Source organism: Acinonyx jubatus, chromosome B3 (genome assembly GCF_027475565.1).
Source record: "Acinonyx jubatus isolate Ajub_Pintada_27869175 chromosome B3, VMU_Ajub_asm_v1.0, whole genome shotgun sequence".
Lineage (NCBI taxonomy): Eukaryota > Metazoa > Chordata > Mammalia > Carnivora > Felidae > Acinonyx > Acinonyx jubatus.
In genome coordinates, this window is record NC_069386.1 from 33,901,159 (window position 1) to 33,920,546 (window position 19,388).

Consider the following 19,388-nt stretch of genomic DNA (forward strand, 5'->3'; position numbering starts at 1 on the left):
GAATGCACCCCCATCTTCCAGTCTCTGCCCACAACCCAGTTCCGAAGCCACCTCACCATTTAGCCATTTGTCATAGCAGCACCCCCGCTACTCGGTGCCCATTTTTGTCTCAGTCGGTTCGAGGCTGCTACAAGAAGGTACCACAGACTGGGTGGCTGATAAACAACAGAAATGTATTTGTCACACTTCTGGAGGCTAGAAATCCAAGATCATGGTGTCTTGTTCCGGGTGGCAGACTTCTTATTGTACCCTCACATGGCAGGCAGCAAGCTCCCTCCTGACTCTAATGAGGTCACTAACCCCATTCGTCAGGGCTCTCCCTCCCCATACCCTAAGCACCTGCCAAAGGCCCCACCTGCAAATACCATCATGTTGGATGTTAGGTTTCAACATGTGAATCTGAAGGGGACGCAAACATTTAAACTATAGTAGTTGTCCTTTCTGATTTCTTGCAATTATGAATGGGGATGATGCAGTGGAGTGAGGGGGGGTTAAATCTCCAAGTGACTCTAAAAAAATGATGCTTAGAGCTCAGCCAGATTTTCTATTCGTTCCTTCAACCATTCATTCAACCAGTCAGTCATCCGACAAGTATTTTATTGAGCACCTACAACACACCAGGCTATATTCCAGGAGCCGGGAAGATGGCAGTCTCATGGAGCCGATAGCCTAGTCGGGGATGCAGTACAATACAGGATCATATCTGGCCCAGAAAAACAAAGCCAGAACATAATGAACAGACCTAAAGGAAGTTAAACTATTCAGACAAGAACATCAAGAATCCTGCCTGAAGGGTCACATCCAGGCAAACCCTTGTAACATACCTTTTGTCCACTCCCCACCCTCCTGGACTTCCCCTATGAAACCCCTCTTTCAGGAAAGGTTTGAACCAAGTCAGTCACACTTCGATACAGATGCCTGACCCACCATTCCTCTCAGAAGCATCTGCATTTCATGACGTGTAGACACGAGGAGTTCCTAGGCAGCAGGAAGGGATTTTAAGCACCTTCGCAGGGTCGTGCATCTGTTTCTAAGGAAACATTTATCATGCACCTGTTCTGTTGTAGGAGCAGCATTTGGCCTGTTTAGGTAGCAGTGAATAATCCATTTGCTGTGAAACACACAGAGCCTGAAGGGAAGCATGCCTAATACTCTCTGCCCCCTCCAGATGCTCTGTCCACCCTTCTCCGTCCAGCTTTGTTGCCTAGGAGGCTGGCCTCTGAGGACTGCACCGAGGGGCTTTTTTCTTTTTTGTGCGGTTCAGCTAAAGGGAGTCCCCAGCTGGAAATGGAGAAGGGGAGGAAAAGAGAGGGCCAGATCCTTATTTCTCTGCTCCCTCCCTGCCTGGCTGCTGGCTGGCAGGGGCTGTGTCCCCCTCCCAAAGATCGTGGCTCCCAATTAGGGTCCCTTCGCATACCTACAGCGACAGCTTTAGCTGGAGCCCTCTCTCATCATCTCTGCACACCACCCCTGCAGGTGCCCCTCGAAGGGGTAAAAGGTCCATGCTGGTGTTCCACCGCGCCTAGATGGTAGTCTCCTCCCTGCCCTCTCCCTCGCGGCCCCATTCTCAAGGACACAGCCAGCAACAGCAGCGATGCTCTCAGATCAGACACCGACTCTGGGCACCAGCTTCATTTGTGAGCTCCAAGGCTTAGGAGGGACAGGAGAATTGGTGAGCGTTCTATAAATGGTGCTTCCTCTCGAGCTTAGTGGTGACTCACCTCCAGACAGAACCAAACTCAGGGCAGTTACCAGAGTGACCCCAGCCCCTTGTGCAGAGAGGCAAAGCCTCTGAGCCGCCATGGCTTACCTTTCTGTGTTCAGTGGAGGGCTGTGGGCAGACGAGCTGGAATCCAAGCAGCAGGAGGGAACCCAGGACACTGAGAAGGAAAAACAGCAACAGGCAGGGCTGTGAGTATGTTCCAGGAAGCAGCATCCAGCTGAAGGCGGCAGCTCTGCCCCATCGCTGGAAGGGAGAGAACAGTCCAAGCCGGGCCCCGGGGACGTGACCCAGTGAAGGTGCACAGGGCCAGCAGCCTCGTGGGAGGGGAGGCAGCACGGGGCTGTGGGCTCGGCCAAGGCACGGGGCAGATCTGGGATCAAACCCTCTACCACTTACCAGCAGGGTTTCTGGGTCAGGGTATGTAACCTCCTGAGCCTCAGTCTCTTCCCGTGGAAGATGGGGCGATGGACACAGAGAAAGTGCTAGTGCGTGCGTGGTCCCACTGGAGCTGGTAAGGTCAGGCTGGGGCTCTGAGCCTGGCCAGGGAAGCCCCTCTCCACCACGCCCTGCTTCCCTGGGAGCCTTTCCTCTGCTCGTCCTTGGCCCTTTCGTGTCACATATGTTCTCCATGGGCGGGATTAGCTGCGTTAAGCCTGACTGTCACCAGCCCTGATTAGGACTTGTCATCAAATAAAGGGAAGGTATGAACAGGAGCCAGCTGGCCCTGAGACAGCATGGTGTGCTAAGAGAGATGACGCTTTGGATTCAAACACATTGAGGCTGGAATCCCAGCCCCACCATCCCCATCTGGGGGATTCCGGGCAAGCCGATGTCTCTGACTCCCCACGTTCTCACCTTCTGTACGGATCACGGAAGACGACAGAGGTGAAAGCGCCCACACAGCGAGTTAATCACAGGAGACACAAGCACTGTCAGTTCATTTAAATCCCCAAAGTCCCTTGACTTGGATTCAGCCATGGCCTTGCTTTGAGCATCCCTGTAAAAAGGCCCCTTGTCCTACTTAGCTGTCTTCTGAATCCTTTTTTAAGCTTTAACCCCGAGGACAGTTAAGTGACCCAGTGGTTCTCAACCTTTTTGAGGCTTCCAACACAACTGTGAGATGTGAAACACTGCCCCCAGTCCGAGCGAAACTCACCATGTGGAGTCACTGATGCGGACATCAAGAACCTCTCGGGACGTGGAGATTAGGGCTGGTGGAGTTAGAGAAGAGAAAGCTCCCCACCGTCTCTAAGTATCTTCAGTTCTACCCTAAGCCCCTCTTTGTATGAAATCAGCCAGACCCTGGCAGACCACCCAGAATGCCTGTGGACAGACCGGTCAGAGACAGCAACGGGACGGGAAGCCGGGCGAAGGGATACGGAACGAGGTGTCAGATCCATCCTTGTCATTGTTGTCTCAGAGTTGCAGCCAAGGCCCCAGAGCTGAGGGCCAAGAGCATTTATTACATATGTATGCACACATTTCAAAAAAGAGGGGCTGCATCGTCTATTCGGGACCAGAAAAGGAAGTGTCCCCTCTGCCCCGCCCCTGTTCCACGTTGTACCCCCTCACCACCTCCACCTGTACAGGGAGCAACTGAAGACTGAGACAAGTTTGCCCTGCGTGGATTTCTTCGAATATTTACACAGAAGTGCTGAGCACAGCCCCCTACTCTCCTCCTGTAGGAGGAAAACCTGGGGCTCTCTCCCAAGCCAAACAAGGAGGACTACCATTTAGAGAGCTTTATCTGAGACCCCAAGTTCAGGTTATAAGGACTGGTGCCAGATTCTCCCCCAAAACCTAGCTGGGGTGTCTAGGAGGGCAGAGTGGACAGAGTGGGCTGGAAGGGGAACAGCCCGTATTTCTACAGCAAGCAGGGCCAGAAGATGCGGGCTTTTCCCCGTCAACTGTATACGGGCACGGTGGAAGGCTGGGCTTAGGTTGCCTAGAAAGGACCTCATCGAAGGCTGCTTGCTGGGTTAGGCGATGATGTGTGGCGGGTACCTGTGGAGTACAGGAGCTAGGAGGAGGTCATAAGGAGATGTGCAGCAGGTGACCCCCAAGTGAGGACGAAGTCCTCCAAAGGACCAGCCCTGAGATCCGACCTGAGGGCAGCAACACCAGATCACCAAGGGCACCGCGCCCATGGGAAACCTTTGCCCCCTACGTCTCCCTGGCTCCACCCAGGAGCCGCTAACAATGGCAGAGGGAGGGGCTGGGAAGAGAACTGGGCGTGTGGTGTGAAGAAACCAGCCACGCCCCCTCTTCCTGCTACAGGTGTCTGCCCCTCCCAGTCCACGGAGAGGACAGACTCTGCAGGAAGAGATATTACCAATCAATGAGAGACTGAAATTCTTCAAGCTGACTAGACTTCCTTTATAACGTAGCATATCTATATACAAAATCTTTTCAAGCAGGGTGTCTATCCAGAAAAATAGGGTATGAAATCAGTCGCGAAGAGAATCAAAGAGTTGGTTTACGACATGCTTGAGGATCTAGGCCAGGGCTGTCCAACGGAATTTTCTACAATGATGGAAATGTTCTATTTCTGCACTAGCCAACGCACAGGTACAGGGATCTGTGCTGTTCAGCAGGCACACGGGGAGCTGGTGGTGCCGGTCTAGGTGGTGAAGTTACTCACGTCATAGATTCATACCAAAAACTACTGAAGGAAAACCAGAGCTAAAGCTTCTAAAAGAACGGCCACTCGACCCAATGAAGCCATCCCCTCCCACACATACACACAACTTTTTCCCGCTCCTTAGTTACACAACCTTGGCCAAATCATCCCCATACCTGTTTCCTCATTGGGAAAATGGGAATCATATCACCTGCCCTGTCTACCTCAAATGAGCCACTGTCTGTCATGAACTCGCACCTACAACCCTGAATCATAGTAACATGTTCTGGCACTGTTTACTCGTTTAAAAAAGAAAACCAGATGGGCGTGGTTTTGTTAAAAACAAAACCAAAAACAAACAACAGCTCCATAAATGTGTTACACCTCAGCCCAAGCCACATATTTGCGATGCAGTCGGGAGCCCTTCTGCATAACTACTCATCCCAGGCTGCCCTTCCCCGACTTGGAGGAGGGAAGATTCTGGGTCATTCCAAGATGCCTGGTCAACTCTACTCCCAGATACTTCTACAGCTCGTCCCCTCCCCTCTTTCAGGTGTCTGCCCAAAGCTGTCCCTTCTCCGTAAACGCCCTCCCAGCCTGTACGGAAGAACCTTATTTTTCTCCACAGCACTGACTATCGCACAGACTGCATCTTCATTCCTTGAAATCTCCCTCTCCACCCACTAGAACAGAGGCTCCGTGAGATCAGGCAGTTGATTTTGTCACTCCTTTATTCCCCGGCATCTAGCAGAGTGTCTTCTATACAGAAAAAGCTTAATTTAGCGAATTGACGAATGATGTCACATCATCTTGACAACCTATGAAATCTCAAGATAGATGGAAATAGTGTGAATTAACATATTCAAAAATGCCCAAAGTCACTTTGGAAGGTTTTAGAAGTTATTCTATGAAGGCTTTATAAAAATCAGCCATGCTTTTGAATTTCCGCGTGATGCCCCCCAAATTTACTCTCCTAGGATCGACACGAGGTATGGCAGCAAAATGTTTGCCAGTGCCTCTTGGTGTAAAAATGCAACTCAAATTATATTTAGATGTTCAAATACTTCTTTTCTTCATTGAGCTGGGTCCTCGTGAAGTTAAATACATAGGGGTACCCAATAAAATTCATTCTGGAATAAAATCTTAGTTATTAAATGGGCTCTGCTCTGAATGGAATAGAATAAATTCCCCCAGAGGGGAAATTATTCTTTGGGCTGTAATAACAGCAGCCAGAACAATATATTACCCCAGAGGCCAGATGAAACTCTGCCAAGGGCTGGAAGTTTCCCACCCATGCTCAGTAGGCTCTGTTTTAGGATACCCCACCCTGCTCACACATACCTATCTAATTGGTAGTCCATAGCTGTGCCCACACCGCTTCAAAACACCAACGATCTAGCCCAAATCCTTGTTCCTCCTGACCCAATTCAAAATTAACGTCTGGGGAATGGGACAGCATGTGTATGTCTGTGTGTGTGCAACTCGTGTGTTATTTCACTTTGATAGTTTGCTTTGGCAGACTGCTCCACGCTTGCAACGTTTTGACAGATTGAAGGCTACCAGGGCCTTTGGCAAACAAATCATACACTCCCCTCCGAGCGGCGGGGGAAGCCACATTCCTACCAAGACTTTCTGATTCACCTTGCAGTAGAAACAACCCAACCTTGCACACAGGGGGAAAAAAAAATGCCATCTACCCAGTGTCGTTGTAGATTTTAAACACTCCATCATTTCATTTCCTCCTGTAGAAAATAATACTCATTGAAATTCAGTACAAGATTTACATCATGGAACCAGGGCTCTGCTCTGGGCTTCTGGATTTTCCTTGGCCAACCGCTCCCCACCCTCCGCATCAACATCCTCAACTCCAGGGAGGATGGATCATGTCACAGCCACTGTGTTCCTAGGATTACCTCAATGAACTCAACACCGCTTGAGCATATCAAGTAACAAAACAAGGAAAACAGCGGGGGGGGGGGGGGGGGGAACCCACCTTACTTCTTTTCTTCTTCAGTTAATACAACCCAAGAGATATTTGGGGAGCAGTTGGGAAACTAATAAAATTATACTGACCTTAGCAAAAGAGAGCCAAAATCTTAGCACTGAAGTGAAATCTCTACCTACTGCTCTCTGGAGCTGAAAAAGTTTTGCTAAGCATGCATTTCACCAGCTCAACCCTCCGCCTTTCTCTGACAGCAGTTAAGAGTAAAGGCAGCAAGAGAGGGAGACAGGTGACAAATGCCATTCGACCATGAAGACTTGATGGCTATCCATGATCTCAACGCTTACGAGTGTTATTTCATTGAATCTCCACAACCATCCCGCCAGACGCTTGCGTTATATTCACTCTGCAGGTGAGGAAATTGAGGCACAGAGAGGCGAAGTCATTTATCGAAGGGCACACCCACCTAAGTGGCAAAGGCTGATTTCAAAGCCAGCAGTCAGACCCTTGGCCTGGACCCTTAACCACCGTGCTCTGGGGCCTCATTAACACAACACACCTTTAAACCAAGCATTTGCATTTCATCACATCAATTTTCTTACCCGTTCTTACGAGGCTGTGGCTTCACACATCTGTTTCACTTTCTGTCATGCTTGCAAAAATAATCAGAAAGTAAGTACATGTGATAAAACCTGGTTTATCCAGCCTCACGAGAGAACATTCTAAGGCTTAAAATAATGGAAGCCGACCGTTTCAATCCCAAACTTACAAAAATGCACTCTATTTATTTTCCTGATTTCTTATACGGAGTATACTGAGCGTAAGTAACCTTTTCTAGATGGCTCAGAATCGCCAGCATGATTATCAAGCCATCTGTGGAGCACAAGGTGGTGGCCTTGGAGCGGAGGAGGTTGAAAGGCCCAGACGCCTGGCATTCTCTGAACCCCCAGCCTGCCCTTCGCTGTCTCCTGCCGGCCATCAGCCATCACTTGCTGTGCCGTGGACAAGCCTGTGCCCTCTCAACTCGGCTTCCTTTAGGCAGGCCTCGGCCTCAGAACCAAGCTGAACCCAAAGTAAGACGGACAGGCTCGGCGCAAGGGCCTGCCTACCTTTCGTGGGGTGAGTGTTTCCAATTTAGAGCATGGATTTACAGACATCTATTCTATGCATATTGGTTTTTATTGCTGATTTCCAGGTTCTCAACTCTTGCGGCCATTTGTGTTCTCTGGACCAGGGCCTCTGGCAAAGTGAGGTGTCTGTCACGGCACAGATCTTTAAGACCCATCATCCTTTGGTAACTCCCCCTCCTCAATGGCAGATTTCTCAAGGAAATGGTTACTGATGCATCTTTGCAGCTAGTAGATAATCAGCAGAGCTCTGGTCCCACCTCAGGACCAATGAATAGCGAGTGAATGGAAGAATTGGGAGGATGGAATGAAGTGAGAGAGAAAGAAGAACCAGAGGGAGGGAAGAATGATGGCTCACAAAAGAGGTGCAAAGAGCTCCTGTCATAACACTCCAGCAACGAAGTGTTTTCTAAGCGCATCTCAGAATTCTCTGTTGGGAAAATAAAAGAACAGGAAAAAGGAAGACAATCCTAAATTAGGAAGATTTCCACAAGTTGGCAGTTACGGGTTCCAGTCCCGGCAGGGGTGGGGGTCAGTGTTAACCTGAAGCCTATAAATCCACTTGGGTCCATAAGGAATGGGTAGCTGGCAGCCCAGTGATCACACCTTGACTCCACTGGATGCTTTTGGGTACAGAATGTTCTAGTAAATCCCACAGTCAAGTACTGAGTGATGAGGACATGCTCCAGGTGCAGGGCTGTGCCAGGCATAAAGAAAAATCAATACTGTCTGAATGCTTGCCATCATTTTATAGGTAGGGGTTTGCCAGGGCAGTCCTCCAAAAAACGATTTTATTTCCTCTTAGCCTCGCTGCCTACCATTCAGATGGCTCTCCTACGAGGCTTCCCCTAAAAGATTCCAGCAGGCTCTTCCCCGGCATACTCGTACTATTCTGCTCCCACCAGAGGAGTTGTCTTCATACAGGGTCAACCGTGTTCCCAAACCTGTGTGTGCCCGTTGCTTTGGAATCACGTGAAAATATCCAAATAGCACACAAACCCATGACACAGAGCGCAAAAAGAAGGAGCCGTTGTTAGTTGTTTCTACGAAAATGAAGCTGAATGCTTTGGAAAGACTCGGTAAAGGCAAGTAGCCAAGAAAAAAAAAAGACTGTTGGCAAATTAGGTGTGGATGAGACAACTGTAAATGATTAGGGGCAAAAATAATAAAATCTAGAATCATCTGAACCGAGATTGCTTTGCGAATGTCTTTAAATTCTCACTCCACGTTAAAGAAACCCAAATGGAAACCTTAGATAATGTTTATGGGTGTGGTTTGTGCAAGAAGGACAATCAGGGGTTCATGCTCAAAGAAAAGTCCTTGGCCCCGTATCAAAAAATAGTGAGTGAATGTACATGTGTTTTAAGTTAAAAATAAACTGTTAAAGGTGTGTGTGTATCATTTGTATGATTTGCTGCTTTAACCTGCTTTTGTAATTAACTAACAATCCTCATCAGGAAAGAAAAACTTTCTGCTTTCTTTCTTTTACCCAAAAGATCATTATCAACTCATTCATTCAATATTCAACAAATGTTCATTAAGTATTAACTGGGTAGTGGTTTAGATGCGGGCTACACAAAGTCTGTCCTGCTCTATTAACATGATGGTTTTTTTTTTTTAATTTTTTAATGTTTATTTATTTTTGAGAGAGAGAGAGCGAGCATGAGTTGGGTAGGGGGCAGAGAGAGAGGGAGACACAGAATCGGAAGCAGGCTCCAGGCTCCGAGCTGGCAGCACAGAGCCCAACGCCGGGCTCGAACTCACGAGCTGTGAGATCATGATCTGAGCCGAAGTCAGACGCTTAACCAACTGAGCCACCCAGGTGCCCCAAACACAATTAAGTTTAATACTAATAATCCAAACCTGACCCCTCCTCCTCTCTTTCCTCCCTCCTTCCTCTACCCTCCTCCTCCCCCTCCCCCATCTTTCCCCCTTTTTCCTTCCCTTATTTTCTCCTCCTCCACCGCATTTCTTAGTCACTGGCACAGGGACACTGATTGAGCCCATGATCCTTCCCAATGATCACATAGTCCTCCGCCCCTGAGGGGAGTCTCCGTTTTCACTGATGGATCATATCTCAAACATCACTATTTTGGTCATTCTCTTTCTTACACACACAGACACATCTTCTCAACACGCTTCTTTTTTCCTTTCTGTATTCGGGATCTTTTTCAGTTGCCCCAAGAACAGCCACCTCTCTCTTTCTCATTTCCTCAGTCCCTTCTGACTGTATTTCTGAGTGAAGCAGCTGACAGGCATTACAGTAATATTACTGTACTGAAGTGTGTATGAAGGCAAAGAAAAGCCTTACGTTTCAGAAGACTAAAACCAGACACTTGACCTAGGGCCACCAACCTGTAAACCCCTTAAAATGATCCAGAACTCCACTTCACAAGACCTATAAAAATCACCATCTACCTCTGTAATCTAATTACGTCTGTATTTCTTCAAACCCTACTCTTCAAAAATAAGGATCACCTAGTCAGCTTTATTTTCTGCCAATTTAACCACTTGTCTGGCATTTTCAACCATTGTGTTTTCCTTTCAAACATAAACACTGTCAACTATACTGAGGCATAGTACGAGGTACAAAATGAGCCCCCGACCATGCAGACCGGCTCTAAATAGATTTTGTTGGCTGGCCATGATACGTAGCCATCACCACCTGTTATACTAATTCTAGCAGAAAACTGGGTTTGCTTCCACTCAATCACTGAACAAACACATAGGCTGTAACTGTCATTTAAAAAAAAAAAGTGTACCATTTGGAGCAAGACTTTAAGAAATATATACACTTTGGTATCACTTAGTGTCTTTTCCTCTGTTAACCTGTAACAGGACAAAGACTTCCTAATGTAGCCTTGACTAATCCTTTGGTCCAAATGGATTTTTCCCTTGCCCTGAATGTTGAGTGGCCTCCAGGCTTGTCCAACGTTCAAAGACAACTCGCTAACCAGCTCCATCAAGAGTTAAAACTTCCGTGTTTTTTCTGCTGTGGGGTTTAACAGTGATTCTTTTTATTACTGCAGACATTGAGCAAGGCAGAGATACTCTTGCTATGCTAATACTCCAGGCTTTTTGGTCTTTTTCAATGAGGGGGAAGCTGGCTTTCTGCTTCTTTGTGGCTTGAAAAACTGGGGAGGGATTTTTAAACTAAATCTCTGCGTATCAGAATTGTGAATCCCCTTCAATGTTTTTTCCTCTCAGGGATTTTCTTGGCAGCTGACTTCTAATCTGGACCTGTTGCCCTATAGGTAGAGAAATCTTCCAGCTTTTCCAATTGATCTTTATGCACTTGGTTGCCTTTATAAATATTTTTTTTAAAAAACCTTAAAATTTGGGTGTGTGTGCGTGTGTGTGATCTACTAATGTTATCAAAGACTTCTAGCTCTTAAAGTAAACATAGCCCTTTCCCCAGAACATTTTCTAAAGCATTAAAACGAAAGTCATTCTAGTTTTTTTTCAGATTAAAATAGATTTATAAGGCCCTTGAAACAGAATGCAAAACGGTTTATGAGTTTTAATGCAAAACCTGGCTTATGAAGAAGGAGACTTCATGGAATCTGCAGCTGAGCTCTTGCAAAGAATCACCCATCCTCAGAGCCCACATTTTCTCCCCCCACTCCATTCAGCAGAACTCTTGAAGAAACGTCCTGCTCAGTAGGCCTGTTTAAACAGCCGCTTCAGGGGCGCCTGGGTGCCTCAGTGGGTTAAGCTTTCGACTTCAGCTCACGTCATGATCTCTCGGTTCGTGAGTTGGAGCCCCACATCGGGCTCTGTACTAACAGCTCAGGGCCTGGAGGCTGCCTCAGACTCTGTCTCCCTCACTTTCTGCCCCTACCCTGCGCTCTCTCTCTCTCTCTCTCTCTCTCTCTCTCATAAAATAAACATTTTAAAAAACCTTATAAATAAAATAAAATAAAATAAAATAAAATAAAATAAAATAAAATAAAATAAAAATAAAATAAACAACCCCTTCAGAAGGACCCTAATGCTGGAGACCTGTCAAGACTTCCAGAGTTCAATCCCAAGGGTAGCAAGGCCACATCTAGCTTTCAACTACTCCCACCCTGCTCATTTCCAACCATGGGCAATTTCTCTGAAATAACGCCCAGCCTGGAGGTGAGCCTCCCCTCGAAGGGAGATGGCTTCCAACCACCAATCAGATTAGGAGAGGTCAACTGTTTTCACAGAGGCATCAATGAAAATTCCAAAATCCCATCAAGGAAAAAACTTGGGGAGTTCTCCCAAGCAATGGCCTTCCTCGGGCAGCCTGGGTGGCCACATTTTTGAGGGTCCTCAGGACTTGTAGAGGCCTTTCTGCTGCTGGCCAGGCTCCCACTTGGGTACCACATGGCGAACCCACCTTTGGTCATCCTTTGCTGCCCTTTTCAATCCAGTTCAATATGCAACTGTAGCTTCCACTTCTCTGTCCCCCATTGGGGTCCTGGTACTCAAATATGCTGTGGTTCTGAAGTGACCCAGTGGCCCAAGGGCACTTCTCACTCCCCTGTGGTTGTACAGCATTATTTTGGAGTTTTCACAAACACGATGCATAGCTCATGTCTTGAAATATCTTTTAAATCTATTTTTTTAAACTATGGTTTAAAAATGCAAACCTGCTAATTTAGGTTAGTTATCAAATACTATCTCTGAGCAGATCTGGGCTGCCCTGTTAACAGTTGGATTTTGCGGAGACCTCAGAATGGAGCTTTTCCTGACTTCGGTCTGACTGTGACACACTTGTGAATGACATTAATGAAGAAGGCTGTAGCTCTGCACGGGTCTTTGGACTTCAGGCCTGCACATGTCTGTTCATGTAAAATTATACAAGCAACTACAGACTAGGGCGTGCGCACGCACACACACACACACACACACACTACACTACACTCAATTAAATGCCAGGCATTGGCCTAAGAGCATCTGCCTAGCAAATGCTCTAGCCCTGGTTGGGCAATCGCATGTGGCATCACCAAAATAACATATTATAAGCCATTTTGCTTTTTATTGTAAGTTCTGAGCATTCAGGGCTAATGTATAGTTACAAAAGAAAAAAAAGTACAAGATATCCTTAGTGATTCAACTTTTAAATAAAAAATTCTTCCTTCCCCGCTTTCTAAATTCTGAGTCTACTTACTTATTTTTTTTATTTTTTTAAATTCTTTTTTTCAACGTTTATTTATTTTTGGGACAGAGAGAGACAGAGCATGAACAGGGGAGGGGCAGAGAGAGAGGGAGGCACAGAATCAGAAACAGGCTCCAGGCTCTGAGCCATCAGCCCAGAGCCTGACGCGGGGCTCGAACTCACGGACCGCGAGATCGTGACCTGGCTGAAGTCGGACGCTTAACCGACTGCGCCACCCAGGCGCCCCTGAGTCTACTTGTTTAAAGAGCATCTTGAGATTGCAAGATGAACTTCCTTCAGGAACTGCAATTACTTACCTTGCGGATCAAGATTTTCTTAATTTTTTTTAATGTTTATTTAGTTTTCAGAGAGAGAAAGAGAGACAGAGCGTGAGCAGGGGAGGGGCAGAGAGAGAGGGAGACACAGAATCTGAAGCAGGCTCCAGTTCTGAGTTGTCAGCACAGAGCCTGACGCAGGGCTCAGACTCACGGACCTCGAGATCATGACCTGAGCCAAAGTTGGATGCTTAGCCAACTGAGCCACCCAGGAGCCCCAAGATTTTCTTTCTTTTTTTTTATTTTTTAATGTTTATTTATTTTTGAGTGAGAGAGAGAGAGAGAGAGACAGAGACAGAGTGCGAGTGGGAGAAGGGCAGAGAGAGACAGAGAGGGAGACACAGAATCCAAAGCAGGCTCCAGGCTCTGAGCTGTCAGCACAGAGCCTGACACAGGGCTTGAACTCACAGACCTCGTGATCATGACCTGAGCTAAATTCGGACACTTAACCGACTGAGCCACCCAGGTGCCCCAAGGCGCCCCAAGATTTTCTTAATGCTACACAGCTAAAGCAAGTGCAAAATAAGCTAGATGGTAAGGCTGATGTACAAGTCATCACCCATAAATCCCGATTCCAAATTTTGGTGTTTATCAACACAGACTCATTGATCTCATAATATGTAAATATTACAAATCCAAACCTAGGAAACAAATTTAGCTTAATAAAACACTACCGTTAACCATTTTGCATATTGTGTTTTTACAGAGCATTTGGACCGAAGAAGTTTTCAAAGGGTCTATCGGGATCAAATAAAACACACAGGTGAAGGTCACAGATGTTTTGAGCAGAAGGAACCAGAGATGTCCTTTTTTAAGTACACTGGATCAATTAAGTCCAAGCCAGAGGATAAGATTGGCTTAAGTTCTTCAGGTAATTCCATTGGGCAGCCAGGCTAAATATCCACGCATCCAGGAACGTCTTTATTTAAAAATAAGAATCTGAACCCCAGAGGTCTCCCAGGAACTAGCAGAACACCGGGTTGAACCCAAGTCACTTGGATCTCAGTCTGAGCACCTCTTCCCACAGCACACTACTCCCTAGGCCTCGAGGGCTCTTGTGAATAGCAGACTTATTATACACATGCACATAGTATATCAACAATATCACTGATGTGCAGACCCTCAAGGCTAGTTACTATAGAGACTGTAGAGTAAATGCAAATATCGAATTTCCTGTTTTCCTGTTGTCTTTTGAAAAGGTTCTCCACTTACCTGAGAGACCGCATGAAATAAGAAACCATGATGCTGGGCGTCCCGGAAGAAGCAAGGGCTCCTCTGAGATGTTACCAGTTTTCCACAGATGGGAGTGATGTTCAACTCCTACGGAAGGAACAACAATATTATTTTTAGCATCATTTGCTTAAGAAGATCCTGGAGTCTAAGGGGGGCCAATGAAACCGGAAGCGAGCAAATGGAAGCCATTAAAATAAAAACGCCACTGTCCAGTTACGGTTACATTTCCCAGTTGAAATCCGAGTATACACGAACATGAGGTAACAGATTTATGGGACATTCAGCATAGGCATTGATCCATAAAAGATGTTCAATAAATTACTATTAGTATGATTATCTCAGACTGGCTAATATCAGAGTCGGCATTAGGCAACCCTGCATTGGAAATCTAGCTCCATCTATTAAAGGCTACATGACCACAGGAAAGTCACTTCGCCTCTGTGTGTTTTGGTTCCACCAACTGTACATTTAGGGGTAAAAAGACCGCCTAACAGGGGACGCCTGGGTGGTTCAGTCGGTTAAGCGTCCGACTTGAGCTCAGGTCATGATCGAGAGGTCTGTGAGTTCAAGCCCCGTGTCAGGCTCTGTGCTGACAGCTCGGAGCCTGGAGCCTGCTTTGGAGTCTGTGTCTCCCTCTCTCTCTCTGCCCCTCTCCCACTCGCACTCTGTCTCTCTCACTCAAAGATAAATAAACATTAAAACGTTAAAAAAAAATCTTGGGGCACCTGGGTGGTTCAGTCGGTTAAGCGTCCAACTCTTAGTTTAGGCTCAGGTCGTGATCTCACAGTTCGTGGAATCGAGCCCCGCATTGGGCTCTGTGCTGACAGCATGGGGGATTCTCTCTTTCCCTCTTTCTCTGCCCCTCCCCTACTCATCTTCTCTCTCGCTCTCAAAATAAATAAATACACTTTAAAAAAAAAAAGAAAAAACATACTGCTTAATAATAAAAAGAAATGATGTACTGATACATGCTACATCGTCATGAACCTTGAAAACATTATCCTGAGTTAAAGAAGCCAGCCACAGGAGACTACATATTGCACGATTCCATTTACAGGAAATGTTGGGGGTAAGCAAATCTATAGAGACAAAAAATACATTAGCGGCTGCCAGGGTCAGAAAGGTTGGGAGGGGATAAGGGGAGGTGCAAGATTTCCTCCTGGGGTGACAAAAGTGGTCTCAAATTACACTGTGCTGATGGCTGCCTGCCCAACCCGTGAATGTATTAAAAATCATTTAATTGGAGATGTTAAATCGGTGAGGTGTACACTATGTGAATTACATCTCAATGAAACTGTTTAAAAAAATACTGCCTAAGGGATTGACACAGGTGGTGGGGATTAAGTGGCGGACATGTGCACTGGGCTTGGCCCGTGCCTGGCACCCGAGCGACACTCATCATCAAGTAGCTCTGCTGGCATTGGTGCAGGAAGAGGTCAAGCGACACCTGCAATGTGTCATCCCAGGAAAAAGAGGAGGGTAGAACCCCCCCACCTACAAATACACCTCTCCTCGGAAGCCCTTACTACACAGAATGTCTTAACACTGTCAGATGAACCAACAGATTCAAAGGTAAACTATAAACGGCATCAGAAAGCCCGGGATGGGAGGTTTGGTTGGGATATAATGGAACTTGGGAAGAAAAACCACGGCCCAGTCTCCCCTCTTCCTGTACCTCCTTCTCAGGGAAAGGCAACAGATGAAGCGAGGTTTCAAGGCATGCCCAGGGGTCCTCTCTAATAAAGCCAGTTTTCCAAAATCATCGGTTTCCCCTTCAGATTTCTTTCTTACCAGAAAAGGGGTGGAAGTGGGGATGGTGAGATAAATTATAAGGACTTAAGAAAAGACAGTGATGCGAATCAGAGCCTTCCACTTGCAGGGGAAAATAATCAAGATTTTAAAAGTTACCACCGGCCCTTTCTGGGGGCTATTAAGAAAGTAAAGCCTCTTAACTGTAATCACCCCTAATTAGCCATCAGCAACTCATGAAATTACTCATGGCATTGAAGACCCTGAAATTCTTGGGTCTCGGCCAGAAGTTACACTGAGATCCACCAGGAAGAAGGCCAACAAGCATAAATTGGAACAGTTAAAACTCCTCTGAATCCAAGGCATTGTCTTCTTGGCCGGGCAGTGGGTCTGTGTGAAGACAGAGAGTAGGACGAAATCTCTGCCAAGCTCCTAATAATGATCAACTAATCAATAATTATTTACTTATCATGAGACTCAAGAAAAGGATGAGTCAGTGGTCTCCCTTTACAATCTAGCTTAGGTGGATAAGATTCAGGGACTTGGAGCTGTCAGAGGAAAGGATAGCGTTGTCTAGAACAACAGGTGAATAGTGTTATACAGAGACCCTGGGCACAAACCAAGCTAGATCAAGAGAAAAATCGCTGTAGAGGGCTGGTCAGACATCGGCAAGGAAGATGGGACTTACGGTCAGCCTGTAGTCTATGCGGGTTACAAATGAGCAATCCAGAGTAGCCGGTAAAAAGTGCACACGCTGTAGCCTCAATGACCTAGGTCTGAGACCAGGGGCCTCATTTATTAAGCAGGTGACTTTCGGCATTAACACTTCTGTCTTTCAATTTCCTCGGCTGTCGGGGCGGGGGGGGGGGGGGGGGCGGGGGGAATACCGCTTGGAACTACCTGTAGGGTTGCTGGGAGTATTAAATATTTATTAAGATGGCGTGAACTGGGTGATAGACACACACATGCGTGCACGCACACGGCACTGTAGGCACGCTCCTCAAGGAACTTAGAGTCTAGGTGTAGAAGACTATACACTTTAAACAAACTGAAACATAAATATAAAAATAAAATTGTTATAGGGGGCGTCTGGGTGGCTCAGTCGGTTGAGGGTCATGATCTCGCGGTTCACGAGTTCAAGCCCCACGTGGGGCTCCGTGCTGACAGCTCAGAGCCTGGAGCCTGTTTCGGATTCTGAGGCTCCCTCTCTCTCTGCCCCTCCCCTGCTCATGCTCGGTCCCCCCCTCTCAAAAATAAACAAACGTTAAAAAAATTGATGGAAATAAAATACAATTCTTACAAGCACCATGAAAGAAAGTCCGAGGTGCCTCACGAAGTACACCAGGCAGTGGTCGGAGAAGGTCCCTCTGAGGAACTGACCTTTATGCCGGGGCTTGAAGCAGGCGACAGCCAGGCGTGGACGTCGCAGGAAATGGGAATCACGTGTATACAGGCGTGGGAGGAACCGGAAGGAAGAAGGAAGCAGTGTGGGAGCAATGCAGCAATGGGAGGAGAACATGGGGAGACCCGCCCCCCTGTGAGGAGGTAAAAATCCCCTGAATACGGCAAATGAATGGCTGTGGCACGAGGGAAAGAGAAGAGTCACCCGTGACTCCCTTCGGATTTCTGGTGGATGGAAGCAGCAAAACCAGGTACCAGGGAGCTTTTCTGGTTTTTTCGGGAAAGGAAGGGCGATGTCGAGGAAAGAAGGTCTGCTGCAAAGCAGTGGTTTCCACAACTGACAAGAAGCCAACCAGAAAAACATCTTAAATATCCAAACAATTTGAAAACAGATTGACAGCCCCTGCTGAGAACCATGGACCCCATCCTCTGGGCATATCTTGCCTTCAGCTATTTGCTGATAATAGAACGAAGCCTTCATGATTAGCCTCTCTCTCTTTTTTTTTTTTTTAACGTTTATTTAATTTTTTTTGACACAGAGAGAGAAGGAGAGCACAAGCCGGGGAGAGGCAGAAAGAGAGGGAGACAGAGGATCCGAAGCAGGTTCTGCGCTGGGAGTGGAGAGCAGGACGTGGGGCTCGAACTCACGAACCGTGAGATCATGACCTGAGCCGAAGTCGGTCGCTTAACCGACTGAGCCACCAGGCACCCTACCTGTCATTTTAAAATAGGGCTTGTTCCCTCTTTGCCTCACCTTCTTAGAATTTATATTTTGGGTGTACATCTTATGTGGTCACATCATACATTAGTTAAAAAATGATAACCAAACACTATGCGGGAGCTGTACGTGTAGACATTTTTTACCAATGGAGGGTGCCATCCAAAAAAAAGTTTCGGAGGCCACTGGTCCAGAATGTTTTTTGACCAACGTCTTAATCAGATTTGACTCATCACTTTTATCCGATCATGCGATTGAGGAGCTTGTTCCAGAGGGACTCTGCCATTTCCTGGTGTTCACCTGTGCTTCCGTGATCACTACTGTGTTATGTCAGTTCTGCTTTTCAAACCGTGGGCCGCAACCCCTGTCTGTTCTGTGGGTCATAACCTGCACTTTTCTAAGTGAAACAGAAAAGAACGAAGGAGAAAGGAAACGCTCTGGCGTCCGTCGCACACAGTGTGGGCAGCCATGTCTCGCCGTGGCTCACAGAACAGTTTAAATGCCCTTTTTAAATGCACTGGAAGACCAGAAGGCACGGCAGAGTTCTAACTGGTCAGGGGGAGTAAAATCATGACGACGAGGCAGAGCCACATTGCCCAAGCCCCTGAGAAGCCGCACTGAATTTCGATGAGATGGCTGGGAAAGAGCCATCGTAGGGAGCAGGCAGAGACCTGATGAAAGCGAGGTTTCCCAAAAATTCATTTGGCGGCACTGTGCCGAGCCTGGGGAGCTGAGTAAGCATGCTATCTGTGGGGCTGATTCCGCTTTTTGAGGTTTGCGTCTGTGGATTTATAACTTTTCTTGACAGCGACCAACAAATCCAACGATGTAGTTGCTGCTAGAACATAGGCTCCCTGGGGGAAGCCCAGGGCCCGACTCTCTCTCCTTTCCACAAAGATCCTGCAGGAAGGCTGAACGGTCACCTGATTTGGGTCAGGCCAGAGTCACAGTCCCCACGCACCCGGAGGAAGTGGCACGGGGTTCTAAGGCTCAGTATGGCGGAGACAGAAAGAGGAGCCATGACAGATTTAACTCAGGGTGGAAGGTGGCTCCCAACCCCAAAGATGACAGGGGCACTATTTTGCTGCCCTTTACCAACAGGCCCACCTCTGAGCATGTTTCCTGCCCCTTCTCCTCATGGCCTGACCAGAACTCCTGGAAAAACCCACCTGAGTTCCGTGGTCCCCGGAAGAAAAGGATCTGCTCAGCCTCCCATGCGTGGGTTCAGAAAGGCCCACCTTGAGGCCACATCACCACGACAGGAGCCAGTTCCACCTCCCCATCTTCCCCCCACACTTAGGCTTCTCCCCCTCTGGAACCCCCATGATGTAAAGCGGTCAGCCAGACAAACAAAAGCCCTACTCCCTGGGGCGGTGGAAGGGACTCGCCACAAGAATGAGGACCAGACATTT

The 19,388-nt window shown here is 47.3% G+C and overlaps 1 protein-coding gene across 4 annotated transcripts in view; it reads right to left on the bottom strand.

Moving 5' to 3' along the window:
• THSD4 (thrombospondin type 1 domain containing 4) overlaps positions 1-19,388 on the bottom strand; it is a 564,068-nt gene that overhangs the window by 526,047 nt on the left and 18,633 nt on the right. Inside the window, exons 1-3 of one of the 4 annotated variants that reach the window (XM_053223795.1) lie at positions 17,158-17,330; positions 14,088-14,195; positions 1,811-1,880 (exon numbers count right to left, since the gene is read on the bottom strand). In XM_053223795.1, the coding sequence (XP_053079770.1) occupies positions 1,811-1,880; positions 14,088-14,116 (99 nt within the window). In that variant the 5' untranslated portion in view covers positions 14,117-14,195; positions 17,158-17,330. Of the gene's footprint in view, positions 1-1,810; positions 1,881-2,119; positions 2,337-14,087; positions 14,196-17,157; positions 17,331-19,388 lie in introns of those variants that run through there. The other 3 variants (XM_027067671.2, XM_027067672.2, XM_053223796.1) reach the window with 3 other exon arrangements.